This window comes from Salmo salar, chromosome ssa04, assembly GCF_905237065.1.
Source record: "Salmo salar chromosome ssa04, Ssal_v3.1, whole genome shotgun sequence".
Lineage (NCBI taxonomy): Eukaryota > Metazoa > Chordata > Actinopteri > Salmoniformes > Salmonidae > Salmo > Salmo salar.
In genome coordinates this window covers 86,520,462-86,534,921 of record NC_059445.1, presented here as the reverse complement: position 1 = coordinate 86,534,921, position 14,460 = coordinate 86,520,462, and the positions used below count along the sequence as shown (strand labels likewise).

The window sequence follows — 14,460 nt, the reverse complement described above, 5'->3', positions numbered from 1 at the left end:
ATCCAAAAATATTTGACCTTTTCTTTGGATCCATAAATTGAACCTGTTGTTAGAGTTTGTGTGAGTGTATTTGACTGAGATGGCTTTAACACACACTAACGGTACATCTCATGTTTTACCTTCGTACTTCCTTCCCTCTCTCTCTCTCCTCCCCCTCTCCCTGGTCTTAATTAACTTAATTAATTAATTAAATCACACGTGATTTCATTGTCTTTAAATACAAAACATCAATGCACAAATAATCCTGCAGAAGAAAAAATAATTCCGGAAAAGAAAAACCCGAAACGGTCATGTGACAGGAAATAATCACCAGGCTAATAAATAATGATACGTGATTGGTGTAAAGTGTGAATACAAAAACAAAACGTTTGACACCGATTCAATTCTTTTTTTTTTCTTCTTCTTTTCTTTAAATAATCTGACAAATGTGAGTGAAGTTTTCGTTATCAGTCTTATTCAGTTGATTAAACTCGGAACGTCTGTCCGTCGTAGCCTGAAACCTATATGTACATATTTGACAAAACAATCACCAAATATACAAAGAAAATCAGACTTGTCTTGTGGATATCTGGTAGATCTCATCGTTTGATGGCGTTAGCAAAACATTTCTTCATCATCATCATCGCTATTATTACACAGAAAGTCATTAATAAATGAAAGGTGATAGAACTGTGATCTATTCCTGCTTGTCAATCATTGACAAGAGTAGGAAACAGAACAGTATTTACAGAAATCATATTCATCCTCCTGGGGGTAAAAATAAATAAAAAATGAACAAAAAAAAAGGAACTGAAATAAAATAAATAAAACGTAAGAAATTAAATCAAAACAAAACAAAATAATATGAAACCAAAAAATATATAATTTACTCGATATGAGTTTAAGCCAACAGCATCTGTTTTCTTCAATGGGAAGTACTGCTTCAAACCAGTGCAAACCAGGGTTAAACCAGTTCAATACAGTTTTAAACCAGTTCAATACAGTTTTAAACCTGTTCAATTCAGTTTTAAACCTGTTCAATACAGTTTTAAACCAGTTCAATACAGTTTTAAACCTGTTCAATACAGTTTTAAACCAGTTCAATACAGTTTCGACCAGTTTGAACTTTCTGTGGTAGTGACCACATCTCCCACCCTTTAAAATTATTAACAAAAGAGAAATAAAATAACAATAAAATAACAAAATAACTAAACCAAAAGCAACAAAACCCATTTTTAGTAATGTTACTTTGTCCTGTGAAGCGATAAGCGTTCTAGCCATTAACACTGAATGTTCTCAAACATTAAAAGTCCTAATATGGATCTGTTCAACCCCAGTCAAAGTCTAGCGGTAGATTTGATCTTCTCCTTAATTCATCTTAGTTCATTATTATAAGGATTCCTTCGGGGTGGGTGTTGTGTGGCTGTAGTGTTAGGGTTGAAATGGCAGACAAGATGTCCTACAGTAGCTGTGATGCGCTCTCTCTCTCTTCCTTCTCAAGTGAAATCATCACAGGAAGTAGAGATTTAGTGGCTTTCCAACCTCTTATTCTTCCTTTCTGTTGTTTACAGCTTGACCTCTCTCTCTCTCTCTCTCCTCGTCTCGTGGTGGTCCTCCTCAGTTCCTGTTCTGGTGTTCGTAGTGCCAGCTTTCTGTTGTTTACAGCTTGACCTCTCTCTCTCTCTCTCCTCGTCTCGTGGTGGTCCTCCTCAGTTCCTGTTCTGGTGTTCGTAGTGCCAGCTTTCTGTTGTTTACAGCTTGACCTCTCTCTCTCTCTCTCTCTCTCTCTCTCTCTCTCTCTCCCTCCCTCCTCGTCTCGTGCTTGTCCTCCTCAGTTCCTGTTCTGGTGTTCGTAGTGCCAGCTTTCTGTTGTTTACAGCTTGACCTCTCTCTCTCTCTCTCTCTCTCTCTTCCTCCCTCCCTCCCTCCCTCCCTCCCTCCCTCCCTCCCTCCTCGTCTCGTGCTTGTCCTCCTCAGTACCTGTTCTGGTGTTCGTAGTGCCAGCGGTTGAAGTCGATGTTGAAAGCTACGATGCTGCCAGACGCCATGCCTGTGATCAGAGTCCTGCAGACAGACAGACAGACAGACAGACAGACAGACAGACAGACAGACAGACAGACAGACAGACAGACAGACAGACAGACAGACAGACAGACAGACAGACAGACAGACAGACCACGTCAAACCATAATATAGTTAGCAGATGCTTTTAATCCAAAGTGACTTCCAGTCATGTGTGCATACATTTTACGTATGGGTGGTCCTGGAAATCTAATCCACTATCCCGGTGCTGCAAAGGCCATGATCTACCAACTGAGCAACAGAGGACCACATAAATATACATAAGAAAGAGACCACGACAGACCACGACAGACCAGCATGACCCGGTCAGTCTGGATCAGAAACAAAACAGAAACACGTAGAGACTGATAACCTCCCGTCCTGCCCACCTCTGGTCATGAGACAGGTCCATGGCGCGGATGCCAGCGTCGCAGCCTGGGTAGATGTAGAGCTGTTTGAAGTCACAGGCCTGCCACACCTCTACCACCCCGTTGTCTCCTCCAGTCACCAGGTTCTGACCGTCACTACTCAACAGGATCGCCTGGAGGGAGGGAGGGAGGGAGGGAGGGAAGGGGGAAGGGAGAGAGGGAAAAAGGCAGGAAGAAGAGAGAGAGAGCGAGAGAGAGCGAGAGAGAGAGGAAAGCGATGGAGAGAGGGGAAGGGAGGTAGAGAGAGAGGAAAGCGATGGAGAGAGGGGAAGGGAGGTAGAGAGAGAGGAAAGCGATGGAGAGGAGGGGAAGGGAGGTAGAGAGAGAGGAAAGCGATGGAGAGGAGGGGAAGGGAGGTAGAGAGAGAGGAAAGCGATGGAGAGGAGGGGAAGGGAGGTAGAGAGAGAGAGACTGAATTAGAAAGTTATGAACCCACAAGAAAACCAGCAGACGTGGTGTGTGTGTGTGTGTGTGTGTGTGTGTGTGTGTGTGTGTGTGTGTGTGTGTGTGTGTGTGTGTGTGTATGCTCGCACGTGTGCAGGTACCTGTGGGTATAATGGATCCTTATAAGGATTATGTACCAGTCAAACATTTTAGAACACCTACTCATTCAAGGGTTTTTCTATTTAAAAAAAAAAAAAAAAAATCTTATTGTAGAGTAATAGTGAAGACATCAAAACTATGAAATAACACATATGGAATCATGTAGTAACCAAAGAAATGTTAAACAAATCAAAATATATTTTATATTTGAGAATCTTCAGAGTAGGCACACTTTGCCTTGATGACAGCTTTGCACACTCTTGGCATTCTCTCAACCAGCTTCAGACCTGGAATGCTTTTCCAACAGTCTTGACTGAGTTCCCACATATGCTGAGCATTTGTTGGCTGCTTTTCCTTCACTCTGCTGTCCAACTCATTCCCAGCCCAGCTCAACTGGGTTGAGGTCAGGTGATTGTGGAGAACCTATATAGTAATATTTATCACCTTTTTTTCCAAGAGCGTAGAGTCATTGACCTCTGAGCCAGTAGTTTATAATATATAACACTGATATAATATATAATACTAATAAAACATATAATACTGATAAAATACTGATATAATATATAATACAATATATAACACTGATATAATATATAATACTAATAAAACATATAATACTGATAAAATACTGATATAATATATAATACAATATATAATACTGATATAATATATAATACTGATATAAAATACTAATATAATATATAATACTGATAAAATACTGATATAATATATAATACTGATATAATATATAATACTGATAAAATACTGATATAATATGTAATACGGATATAAAATACTGATATAATATATAATACTGATAAAATACTGATATAATATGTAATACGGATATAAAATACTGATAACATATAATACTGATAAAATACTGATATAATATATAATACTGATATAATATATAATACTGATAAAATACTGATATAATATGTAATACGGATATAAAATACTGATATAATATATAATACTGATATAATATATAATACAACATATAATACTGATATAAAATACTGATATAATATATAATACTGATAAAATACTGATATAATATAAAATACTGATATAATATATAATACTGATATAATATATAATACTGATATAATATTTAATACTGATAAAATACTGATATATGTAATACTGATATAAAATACAGATATAATATATAATACTGATATAATATAATATATCAAATCACATTTTATTTGTCACGTGCGCCGAATACAGACTTTACCGTGAAATGCTTACTTACAAGCCCTTAACCAACAGTGCAGTTCAAGAATAAGAAAATATTTACCAAGTAGACTAAAATAAAAAGTAATAATAAAAAGTAACACAATAAGAACAACAATAATGAGGCTCTATACAGAGGGTACCGGTACAGAGTCAATGTGGAGGCTATATACAGGGGGTACTGGTACAGAGTTAATGTGGAGGCTATATACAGGGGGTACTGGTACAGAGTCAATGTGGAGGCTATATACAGGGGGTACCGGTACAGAGTCAATGTGGAGGCTATATACAGGGGCCACCGGTAAAGAGTCAATGTGGAGGCTATATACAGGGGGTACTGGTACAGAGTCAATGTGGAGGCTATATACAGGGGGTACCGGTACAGAGTCAATGTGGAGGCTATATACAGGGGGTACCGGTACAGAGTCAATGTGGAGGCTATATACAGGGGGTGTACCGGTACAGTGTCAATGTGGAGGCTATATACAGGGGGTACCGGTACAGAGTCAATGTGGAGGCTATATACAGGGGGTAACGGTACAGAGTCAATGTGGAGGCTATATACAGGGGGTACCGGTACAGAGTCAATGTGGAGGCTATATACAGGGGGTACCGGTACAGAGTTAATGTGGAGGCTATATACAGGGGGTACTGGTACAGAGTCAATGTGGAGGCTATATACAGGGGGTACCGGTACAGAGTCAATGTGGAGGCTATATACAGGGGGTACCGGTACAGAGTTAATGTGGAGGCTATATACAGGGGGTACTGGTACAGAGTCAATGTGGAGGCTATATACAGGGGGTACTGGTAAAGAGTCAATGTGGAGGCTTTATACAGGGGGTACCGGTACAGAGTCAATGTGGAGGCTATATACAGGGGGTTACTGGTACAGAGTCAATGTGGAGGCTATATACAGGAGGTACCGGTACAGAGTCAATGTGGAGGCTATATACAGGGGGTACCGGTACAGAGTCAATGTGGAGGCTATATACAGGGGGTACCGGTACAGAGTCAATGTGGAGGCTATATACAGGGGGTAACGGTACAGAGTCAATGTGGAGGCTATATACAGGGGGTACCGGTACAGAGTTAATGTGGAGGCTATATACAGGGGGTACCGGTACAGAGTCAATGTGGAGGCTATATACAGGGGGTACCGGTACAGAGTCAATGTGGAGGCTATATACAGGGGTTACCGGTACAGAGTCAATGTGGAGGCTATATACAGGGGTACCGGTACAGAGTCAATGTGGAGGCTTTATACAGGGGTACCGTTACAGAGTCAATGTGGAGGCTATATACAGGGGGTAACGGTACAGAGTCAATGTGGAGGCTATATACAGGGGGTACCGGTACAGAGTCAATGTGGAGGCTATATACAGGGGGTACTACGGTACAGAGTCAATGTGGAGGCTATATACAGGGGCCACCGGTACAGAGTCAATGTGGAGGCTATATACAGGGGGTACCGATACAGAGTCAATGTGGAGGCTATATACAGGGGGTACCGGTACAGAGTCAATGTGGAGGCTATATACAGGGGGTACCGGTACAGAGTCAATGTGGAGGCTTTATACAGGGGACCGGTACAGAGTCAATGTGGAGGCTATATACAGGGGGTACCGATACAGAGTCAATGTGGAGGCTATATACAGGGGGTACCGGTACAGAGTCAATGTGGAGGCTATATACAGGGGGTACCGGTACAGAGTCAGTGTGGAGGCTATATACAGGGGGTACCGGTACAGAGTCAATGTGGAGGCTATATACAGGGGGTACCGGTACAGAGTCAATGTGGAGGCTATATACAGGGGGTACTGGTACAGAGTCAATGTGGAGGCTATATACAGGGGGTGCCGGTACAGAGTCAATGTGGAGGCTATATACAGGGGGTACCGATACAGAGTCAATGTGGAGGCTATATACAGGGGGTACCGGTACAGAGTCAATGTGGAGGCTATATACAGGGGGTACCGGTACAGAGTCAATGTGGAGGCTATATACAGGGGGTACCGGTACAGAGTCAATGTGGAGGCTATATACAGGGGGTACCGGTACAGAGTCAATGTGGAGGCTATATACAGGGGGTACCGGTACAGAGTCAATGTGGAGGCTATATACAGGGGGCACCGGTACAGAGTCAATGTGGAGGCTATATACAGGGGGTACCGGTACAGAGTCAATGTGGAGGCTATATACAGGGGCCACCGGTACAGAGTCAATGTGGAGGCTATATACAGGGGGTGCTGATACAGAGTCAATGTGGAGGCTATACACAGGGGGTACCGGTACAGAGTCAATGTGGAGGCTATATACAGGGGGTACCGGTACAGAGTCAATGTGGAGGCTATATACAGGGGGTACCGGTACAGAGTCAATGTGGAGGCTATATACAGGGGGTACCGGTACAGAGTCAATGTGGAGGCTATATACAGGGGGTACCGGTACAGAGTCAATGTGGAGGCTATATACAGGGGGTACCGGTACAGAGTCAATGTGGAGGCTATATACAGGGGGTACCGGTACAGAGTCAATATGGAGGCTATATACAGGGGGTGCCGGTACAGAGTCAATGTGGAGGCTATATACAGGAGGCACCGGTACAGAGTCAATGTGGAGGCTATATACAGGGGGTGCCGGTACAGAGTCAATGTGGAGGCTATATACAGGGGCCACCGGTACAGAGTCAATGTGGAGGCTATATACAGGGGGTACCGGTACAGAGTTAATGTGGAGGCTATATACAGGGGGTACCGGTACAGAGTCAATGTGGAGGCTGTATACAGGGGGTACCGGTACAGAGTTAATGTGGAGGCTATATACAGGGGGTACCGGTACAGAGTCAGTGTGGAGACTATATACAGGGGGGGTACCGGTACAGAGTCAATGGGGAGGCTATATACAGGGGGTACTGGTACAGAGTCAATGTGGAGGCTATATACAGGGGGTACCGGTACAGAGTCAATGTGGAGGCTATATACAGGGGGTACTGGTACAGAGTCAATGTGGAGGCTATATACAGGGGGTACCGGTACAGAGTCAGTGTGGAGGCTATATACAGGAGGCACCGGTACAGAGTCAATGTGGAGGCTATATACAGGGGGTGCCGGTACAGAGTCAATGTGGAGGCTATATACAGGGGCCACCGGTACAGAGTCAATGTGGAGGCTATATACAGGGGGTGCTGATACAGAGTCAATGTGGAGGCTATACACAGGGGGTACCGGTACAGAGTCAATGTGGAGGCTATATACAGGGGGTACCGGTACAGAGTCAATGTGGAGGCTATATACAGGGGGTACCGGTACAGAGTCAATGTGGAGGCTATATACAGGGGGTACCGGTACAGAGTCAATGTGGAGGCTATATACAGGGGGTACCGGTACAGAGTCAATGTGGAGGCTATATACAGGGGGTACCGGTACAGAGTCAATGTGGAGGTTATATACAGGGGGTACCGGTACAGAGTCAATATGGAGGCTATATACAGGGGGTGCCGGTACAGAGTCAATGTGGAGGCTATATACAGGAGGCACCGGTACAGAGTCAATGTGGAGGCTATATACAGGGGGTGCCGGTACAGAGTCAATGTGGAGGCTATATACAGGGGCCACCGGTACAGAGTCAATGTGGAGGCTATATACAGGGGGTACCGGTACAGAGTTAATGTGGAGGCTATATACAGGGGGTACCGGTACAGAGTCAATGTGGAGGCTGTATACAGGGGGTACCGGTACAGAGTTAATGTGGAGGCTATATACAGGGGGTACCGGTACAGAGTCAATGTGGAGACTATATACAGGGGGGGTACCGGTACAGAGTCAATGTGGAGGCTATATACAGGGGGTACCGGTACAGAGTCAATGTGGAGGCTATATACAGGGGGTACCGGTACAGAGTCAATGTGGAGGCTATATACAGGGGGTACCGGTACAGAGTCAATGTGGAGGCTATATACAGGGGGTACCGGTACAGAGTCAGTGTGGAGGCTATATACAGGGGGTACCGGTACAGAGTCAATGTGGAGGCTATATACAGGGGGTACTGGTACAGAGTCAATGTGGAGGCTATATACAGGGGGTACCGGTACAGAGTCAATGTGGAGGCTATATACAGGGGGTACCGGTACAGAGTCAATGTGGAGGCTATATACAGGGGGTGCCGGTACAGAGTCAATGTGGAGGCTATATACAGGGGGTACCGGTACAGAGTCAATGTGGAGGCTATATACAGGGGGTACCGGTACAGAGTCAATGTGGAGGCTATATACAGGGGGTACCGGTACAGAGTCAATGTGGAGGCTATATACAGGGGGTACCGGTACAGAGTCAATGTGGAGGCTATATACAGGGGGTACCGATACAGAGTCAGTGTGGAGGCTATATACAGGGGGCACCGGTACCGAGTCAGTGTGGAGGCTATATACAGGGGGTACCGGTACCGAGTCAGTATGCAGGGGATACAGGCTAGTTGAGGTAATCTGTACATATAGGTGGGGGCGAAGTGACTATGCATAGATAACAAACAAACAGCAGTGTACATTTTCCATTTTATGAATTGTTATTTGTGCTTATGGCTGTTGAGGAGCCTTTGGATTAGTTTTATTTCACCTTTATTTAACCAGGTAGGCTAGTTGAGAACAAGTCCTTTATTTAACCAGGTAGGCTAGTTGAGAACAAGTCCTTTATTTAACCAGGTAGGCCAGTTGAGAACAAGTCCTTTAATTAACCAGGTGGGCCAGTTGAGAACAAGTCCTTTATTTAACCAGGTAGGCCAGTTGAGAACAAGTCCTTTATTTAACCAGGTGGCTGGTGGAGAACAAGTCCTTTATTTAACCAGGTAGCTATAGACAAGTCTTTATTTAACCAGGTAGGCCAGTTGAGAACAAGTCCTTTATTTAACCAGGTAGGCCAGTTGAGAACAAGTCCTTTATTTAACCAGGTAGGCCAGTTGAGAACAAGTCCTTTATTTAACCAGGTAGGCCAGTTGAGAACAAGTCCTTTATTTAACCAGGTAGGCCAGTTGAGAACACGTTCTCATTTACAACTGAGACCTGGCCAAGATAAAGCAAAGCAGTGTGACAAAAACAACAACAGCACAGAGTTACACATGGAGTAAACAAGGGTACGGTCAATAACACATAGTGGCGAAATAATTACAATTTAGCATTAACACTGGAGTGATAGATGTGCAGATGATGATGTGCAAGTAGAGATACTGGGGATGCAAAAGAGCAAGAAAATAAATAACAATATGGGGATGAGGTAGTTGGTGTGGGCTATTTACAGATGGGCTGTGTACAGGTACAGTGATCGGTAAGCTGCTCTGACAGCGGATGCTTAAAGTTAGAGAGGGAGATATAAGACTCCAGCTTCAGTGATTTTTGCAATTCGTTTCAGGCATTGGCAGCAGAGAACTGGAAGGAAAGGCGGCCAAAGGAAGTGTTGGCTTTGGGGACGACCAGTGAGATATACCTGCTGGAGCGTGTGCTATGGGTGGGTGCTGCTATGGTGACCAGTGAGCTGAGAAAAGGTGGGGCTTTACCTAGCAGAGACTTATAGATGACCTGGAGCCAGTGGGTTTGGCGACGAATATGTAGCGAGGGCCAGCCAACGAGTGCATACAGGTCGCAGTGGTGGGTAGTACATGGGACTTTGGTGACAAAACGGATGGCACTGTGATAGACTACATCCAGTTTGCTGAGTAGAGTGTTGGAGGCTATTTAGTAAATGACATCGCCGAAGTCAAGGATCGGTAGGATAGTCAGTTTTACGAGGGTAGGCAGCATGAGTGAAGGAGGCTTGTTGTGAAATAGGAAGCCGATTCTAGATTTGGATTGGAGATGTTTAATGCGAGTCTGGAAGGATAGTTTACAGTCTAACCAGACACCTAGGTATTTGTAGTTGTCCACATATTCTAAATCAGAACCATCCAGAGTAGTGATGCTAGTCGGGTGGGCAGCGATCGGTTGAAGAACATGCATTTGGTTTTACTAGCAGTTAAAAGCAGTTGGAGACCACGGAAGGAGTGTTGTATGGTGTTGAATCTCGTTTGGAGGTTTGTTAACAGTGTCTAAAGAAGGGTCAGAAGTATACAGAATTATGTCGTCTGAGTAGAGGTGGATCAGAGAATCACCAGCAGCAAGAGCGACATCATTGATGTATACAGAGAAGAGAGTCGGGCCTAAGAATTGAACCCTGTGGCACCCCCATAGAGACTGCCAGAGGTCCGGACTACAGGCCCTCCGATTTGACACACTGAACTCTATCTGAGAAGTAGTTGGTGAACCAGGCGAGGCAGTCGTATGAGAAACTAAGGCTAATGAGTCTGCCGATAAGAATGCGGTCGACAGCTTGGCCAGGTTGATGAAGACGGCTGCACAGCACTGTCTTTTATCGATGGCGGTTATGATATCTTTTAGGACCTTGAGCATGGCTGAGGTGCACCCAAGACCAGCTCGGAAACCAGATTGCATAGTGGAGAAGGTACGGTGGGATTCGAAATGGTGGGTGATCTGTTTGTTAACTTGGCTTTCGAAGATTTTAGAAAGACAGGGCAGGATGGATATTGGTCTTTAAAAGTTTGGGTCTAGAGTGTCTCCCCCTTTGAAGAGGGGTATGACCGCGGCAGCTTTCCAATCTTTAGGGATCTCGGACGATATGAAAGAGAGGTTGCACAGACTAGCAATAGGGGTTGCAACAATTTCTATGGATAATTTTAGAAAGAGAGGGTCCAGATTGTCTAGCCCAGCTGATTTGTAGGGATCCAGATTTTGAAGCTCTTTCAGAACATCAGCTGTCTGGATTTGGGTGAAGGACAAGCTGAGGAGGCTCGGGCAAGTAGCTGCGGGGGGTGCAGAGCTGTTGACCGGGGTAGGGATAGCCAGAAGGAAAGCATGGCCAGCCGTAGAAAAATGCTTATTTAAATTCTCGATAATCGTGGATTTATCGGTGGTGACAGAGTTTCCTATCCCCAGCGCAGTGGGCAGCTGGGAGGAGGTGCTCTTATTCTCCATGGACTTTACAGTGTCCCAAAACTTTTTGGAATTAGAGCTACAGGATGCACATTTCTGTTTGAAAAAGCTAGCCTTTGCTTTCCTAACTGACTGTGTATATTGGTTCCTGACTTCCCTGAAAAGTTTCATATCGTGGGGGCTATTCGATGCTAATGCAGAACGCCACAGGATGTTTATGTGCTGGTCAAGGGCAGTCAGGTCTGGGGTGAACCAAGGGCTATATCTGTTCTTAGTTCTACATTTGAAAGGGGCATGCTTATTTAAGATGGTGAGGAAGGCACTTTTAAAGAATAACCAGGCATCCTCTACTGACGGGAGGAGGTCAATATCCTTCCAGGATACCCGGGCCACGTCGATTAGAAAGGCCTGCTCGCTGGTCCTTTTGGTCCTAGACTTGGCGCTCCGGTACCGCTTCCCGTGCGGCAGCAGAGAAAACAGTCTATAACTTGGGTGACTGGAGTCTCTGACAATTTCATGGGCCTTCCTCTGACACCACAGGCAGCTTGGCCCCAGTGATGTACTTGGCCGTTCGCACTACCCTCTGTTGCGCCTTACGGTCAGATACTGAGCAGTTGCCATACCAGGCGGTGATGCCACCGATCAGGATGCTCTTGATGGTGCAGCTGTAGAACCTTTTGAGGATCTGGGGACCCATGCTAAATCTTTTCAGTCTCCTGAGGGGGACAAGGTTTTGTCGTGCCCTCTTCACGTCTGTCTTGGTATGTTTGGACCATGATAGTTCGTTGGTGATACTCCGTCTCATTGTTGTCGGTGACAGTGTGGTGAAGGAGGCGCAACAGCGCCTCTTCAACCTCAGGAGGCTGAACAAAATGTGGCTTGTCACCAAAAAACCCACACTAACTTTTACAGGTGCTCAATTGAGAGCATCCTGTCGGGCTGTATCACCGCCTGGTATGGCAACTGCACCGCCCGCAACCGCAGGGCTCTCCAGAGGGTGGTGCGGTCAGCACAATTCATCACCGGGGGGCAAACTACCTGCCCTCCATGACACCTTCACCACCCGATGTCACAGGAAGGCCAAAAAGATCATCAAGGACAACAACCACCCGAGCCACTGCCTGTTCACCCCGCTTCCATCCAGAAGGCGAGGTCAGTACAGATGTATCAGAGCTGGGACCGAGAGACTGTTAAACAGCTTCTATCTCAAGGCCATCAGATTGTTAAACAGCCACTACTAGCACAGAGAGGCGGCTGCCTACCTACAGAATTGATATCAATGGCCACTTTAATAAATGGAACACAAGTCACTTTAATAATGGCACTTTAAGAATGTTTACATATCTCCCATTACTCATCTCATATGTATATACTGTATACTGTATTCTTCACTATCTATTCTTTACTATCTATTGCATCTTAGCCGCTCTGTCACTGCTCATCCATATATTTTATACTTATATATTCTCATCCCATTCCTTTACTAGATTGCCTGTATTGGGTTTTGTGGAGTTGTTAGATATTAGGTTTTGTTGTGGAATTGTTAGATATTACCTGTTAGATACTGCTGTACTGTCGGAACTAGAAGCACAATTATTTCACTACACTCGCATTAACATCTGCTAACCATGTGACCAATAACATCTGCTAACCATGTGACCATGTGACCAATAACATCTGCTAACCATGTGACCATGTGACCAATAACATCTGCTAACCATGCGACCATGTGACCAATAACATCAGCTAACCATGTGACCATGTGACCAATAACATCTGCTAACCATGTGACCATGTGACCCATAACATCTGCTAACCATGTGACCATGTGACCAATAACATCTGCTAACCATGTGACCATGTGACCAATAACATCTGCTAACCATGTGACCATGTGACCAATAACATCTGCTAACCATGTGACCATGTGACCAATAACATCTGCTAACCATGTGACCATGTGACCAATAACATCAGCTAACCATGTGACCATGTGACCAATAACATCTGCTAACCATGTGACCATGTGACCAATAACATCTGCTAACCATGTGACCATGTGACCAATAACATCTGCTAACCATGTGACCATGTGACCAATAACATCTGCTAACCATGTGACCATGTGACCAATAACATCTGCTAACCATGTGACCATGTGACCAATAACATCAGCTAACCATGTGACCATGTGACCAATAACATCTGCTAACCATGTGACCATGTGACCAATAACATCTGCTAACCATGTGACCATGTGACCAATAACATCAGCTAACCATGTGACCATGTGACCAATAACATCTGCTAACCATGTGACCATGTGACCAATAACATCTGCTAACCATGCGACCATGTGACCAATAACATCAGCTAACCATGTGACCATGTGACCAATAACATCTGCTAACCATGTGACCATGTGACCCATAACATTTGACTTGATTCGATGTATATAGACTGTATCTGTGGTCGTACCCGTGTTGAGTCGTTGACCTCCATCTGAGCCAGCAGTTTCCCGTTGATGCTGAAGTTACAGAAGCGTCCTCTCTCATAACAGATGATACAGTGGCCCTCGCTGGACACAGAGATGAGGCGGGGCCTCAGGCACAACTCTGGGCCCTCCAGGGCCCGCAGCAGATCCCCTGTTATAGTATGGACCAGACATGGACCCTCTGGAGGAAGGAGGGGAGAGAGAAGGGATGGAGATTTAGAAACACACACACACACACACACACACACACACACACACACACACACACACACACACACACACACACACACACTGACCTTTGGCCCCACTAATGACCAGTCCCAGCTCAGCGCAGACGGACACACACACCACCTCATGGTCGTGACCCGTCAGCACGGCTCTCGGAGCAGGGTAGTCACCTAGGAAACATATTTATTCATTAAAATGTTCTCTGTAAAGTGTCTCGAGACTAAATACACTTTAAATAAAATGTGAAACACGAAGAGCAGATTAAAAATGGGAAAAGTATCTGTTCATGGAGATCAAAATGATTGTTGGGGGTCGTTGGGGGTCGTTGGGGGACGTTGGGGGATCGTTGGGGAACGTTGGGGGATCGTTGGGGAACGTTGGGGGATCGTTGGGGAACGTTGGGGGAACGTTGGGGGGAACGTTGGGGGGAACGTTGGGGGGAACGTTGGGGGAACGTTGGGGATCGTTGGGGGAACGTTGGGGATCGTTGGGGGAACGTTGGGGGATCG

General features: G+C 45.1%; 1 protein-coding gene across 3 annotated transcripts in view; it reads right to left on the bottom strand.

Annotated features, from left to right (window-relative positions):
* Window positions 1-1,914: 1,914 nt before the first annotated feature.
* The window catches only part of LOC106574788 (neurobeachin), a 306,741-nt gene continuing 294,195 nt past the window's right edge, over window positions 1,915-14,460 (bottom strand). For 2 of the 3 annotated variants that reach the window (XM_045717439.1, XM_045717440.1), the window contains exons 36-39: window positions 14,020-14,121; window positions 13,708-13,904; window positions 2,430-2,581; window positions 1,923-2,043 (exon numbers count right to left, since the gene is read on the bottom strand). In XM_045717439.1, the coding sequence (XP_045573395.1) occupies window positions 1,953-2,043; window positions 2,430-2,581; window positions 13,708-13,904; window positions 14,020-14,121 (542 nt within the window). In that variant the 3' untranslated portion in view covers window positions 1,923-1,952. Of the gene's footprint in view, window positions 2,044-2,429; window positions 2,582-13,707; window positions 13,905-14,019; window positions 14,122-14,460 lie in introns of all 3 variants that reach the window. The other variant, XM_045717441.1, reaches the window with a different exon arrangement.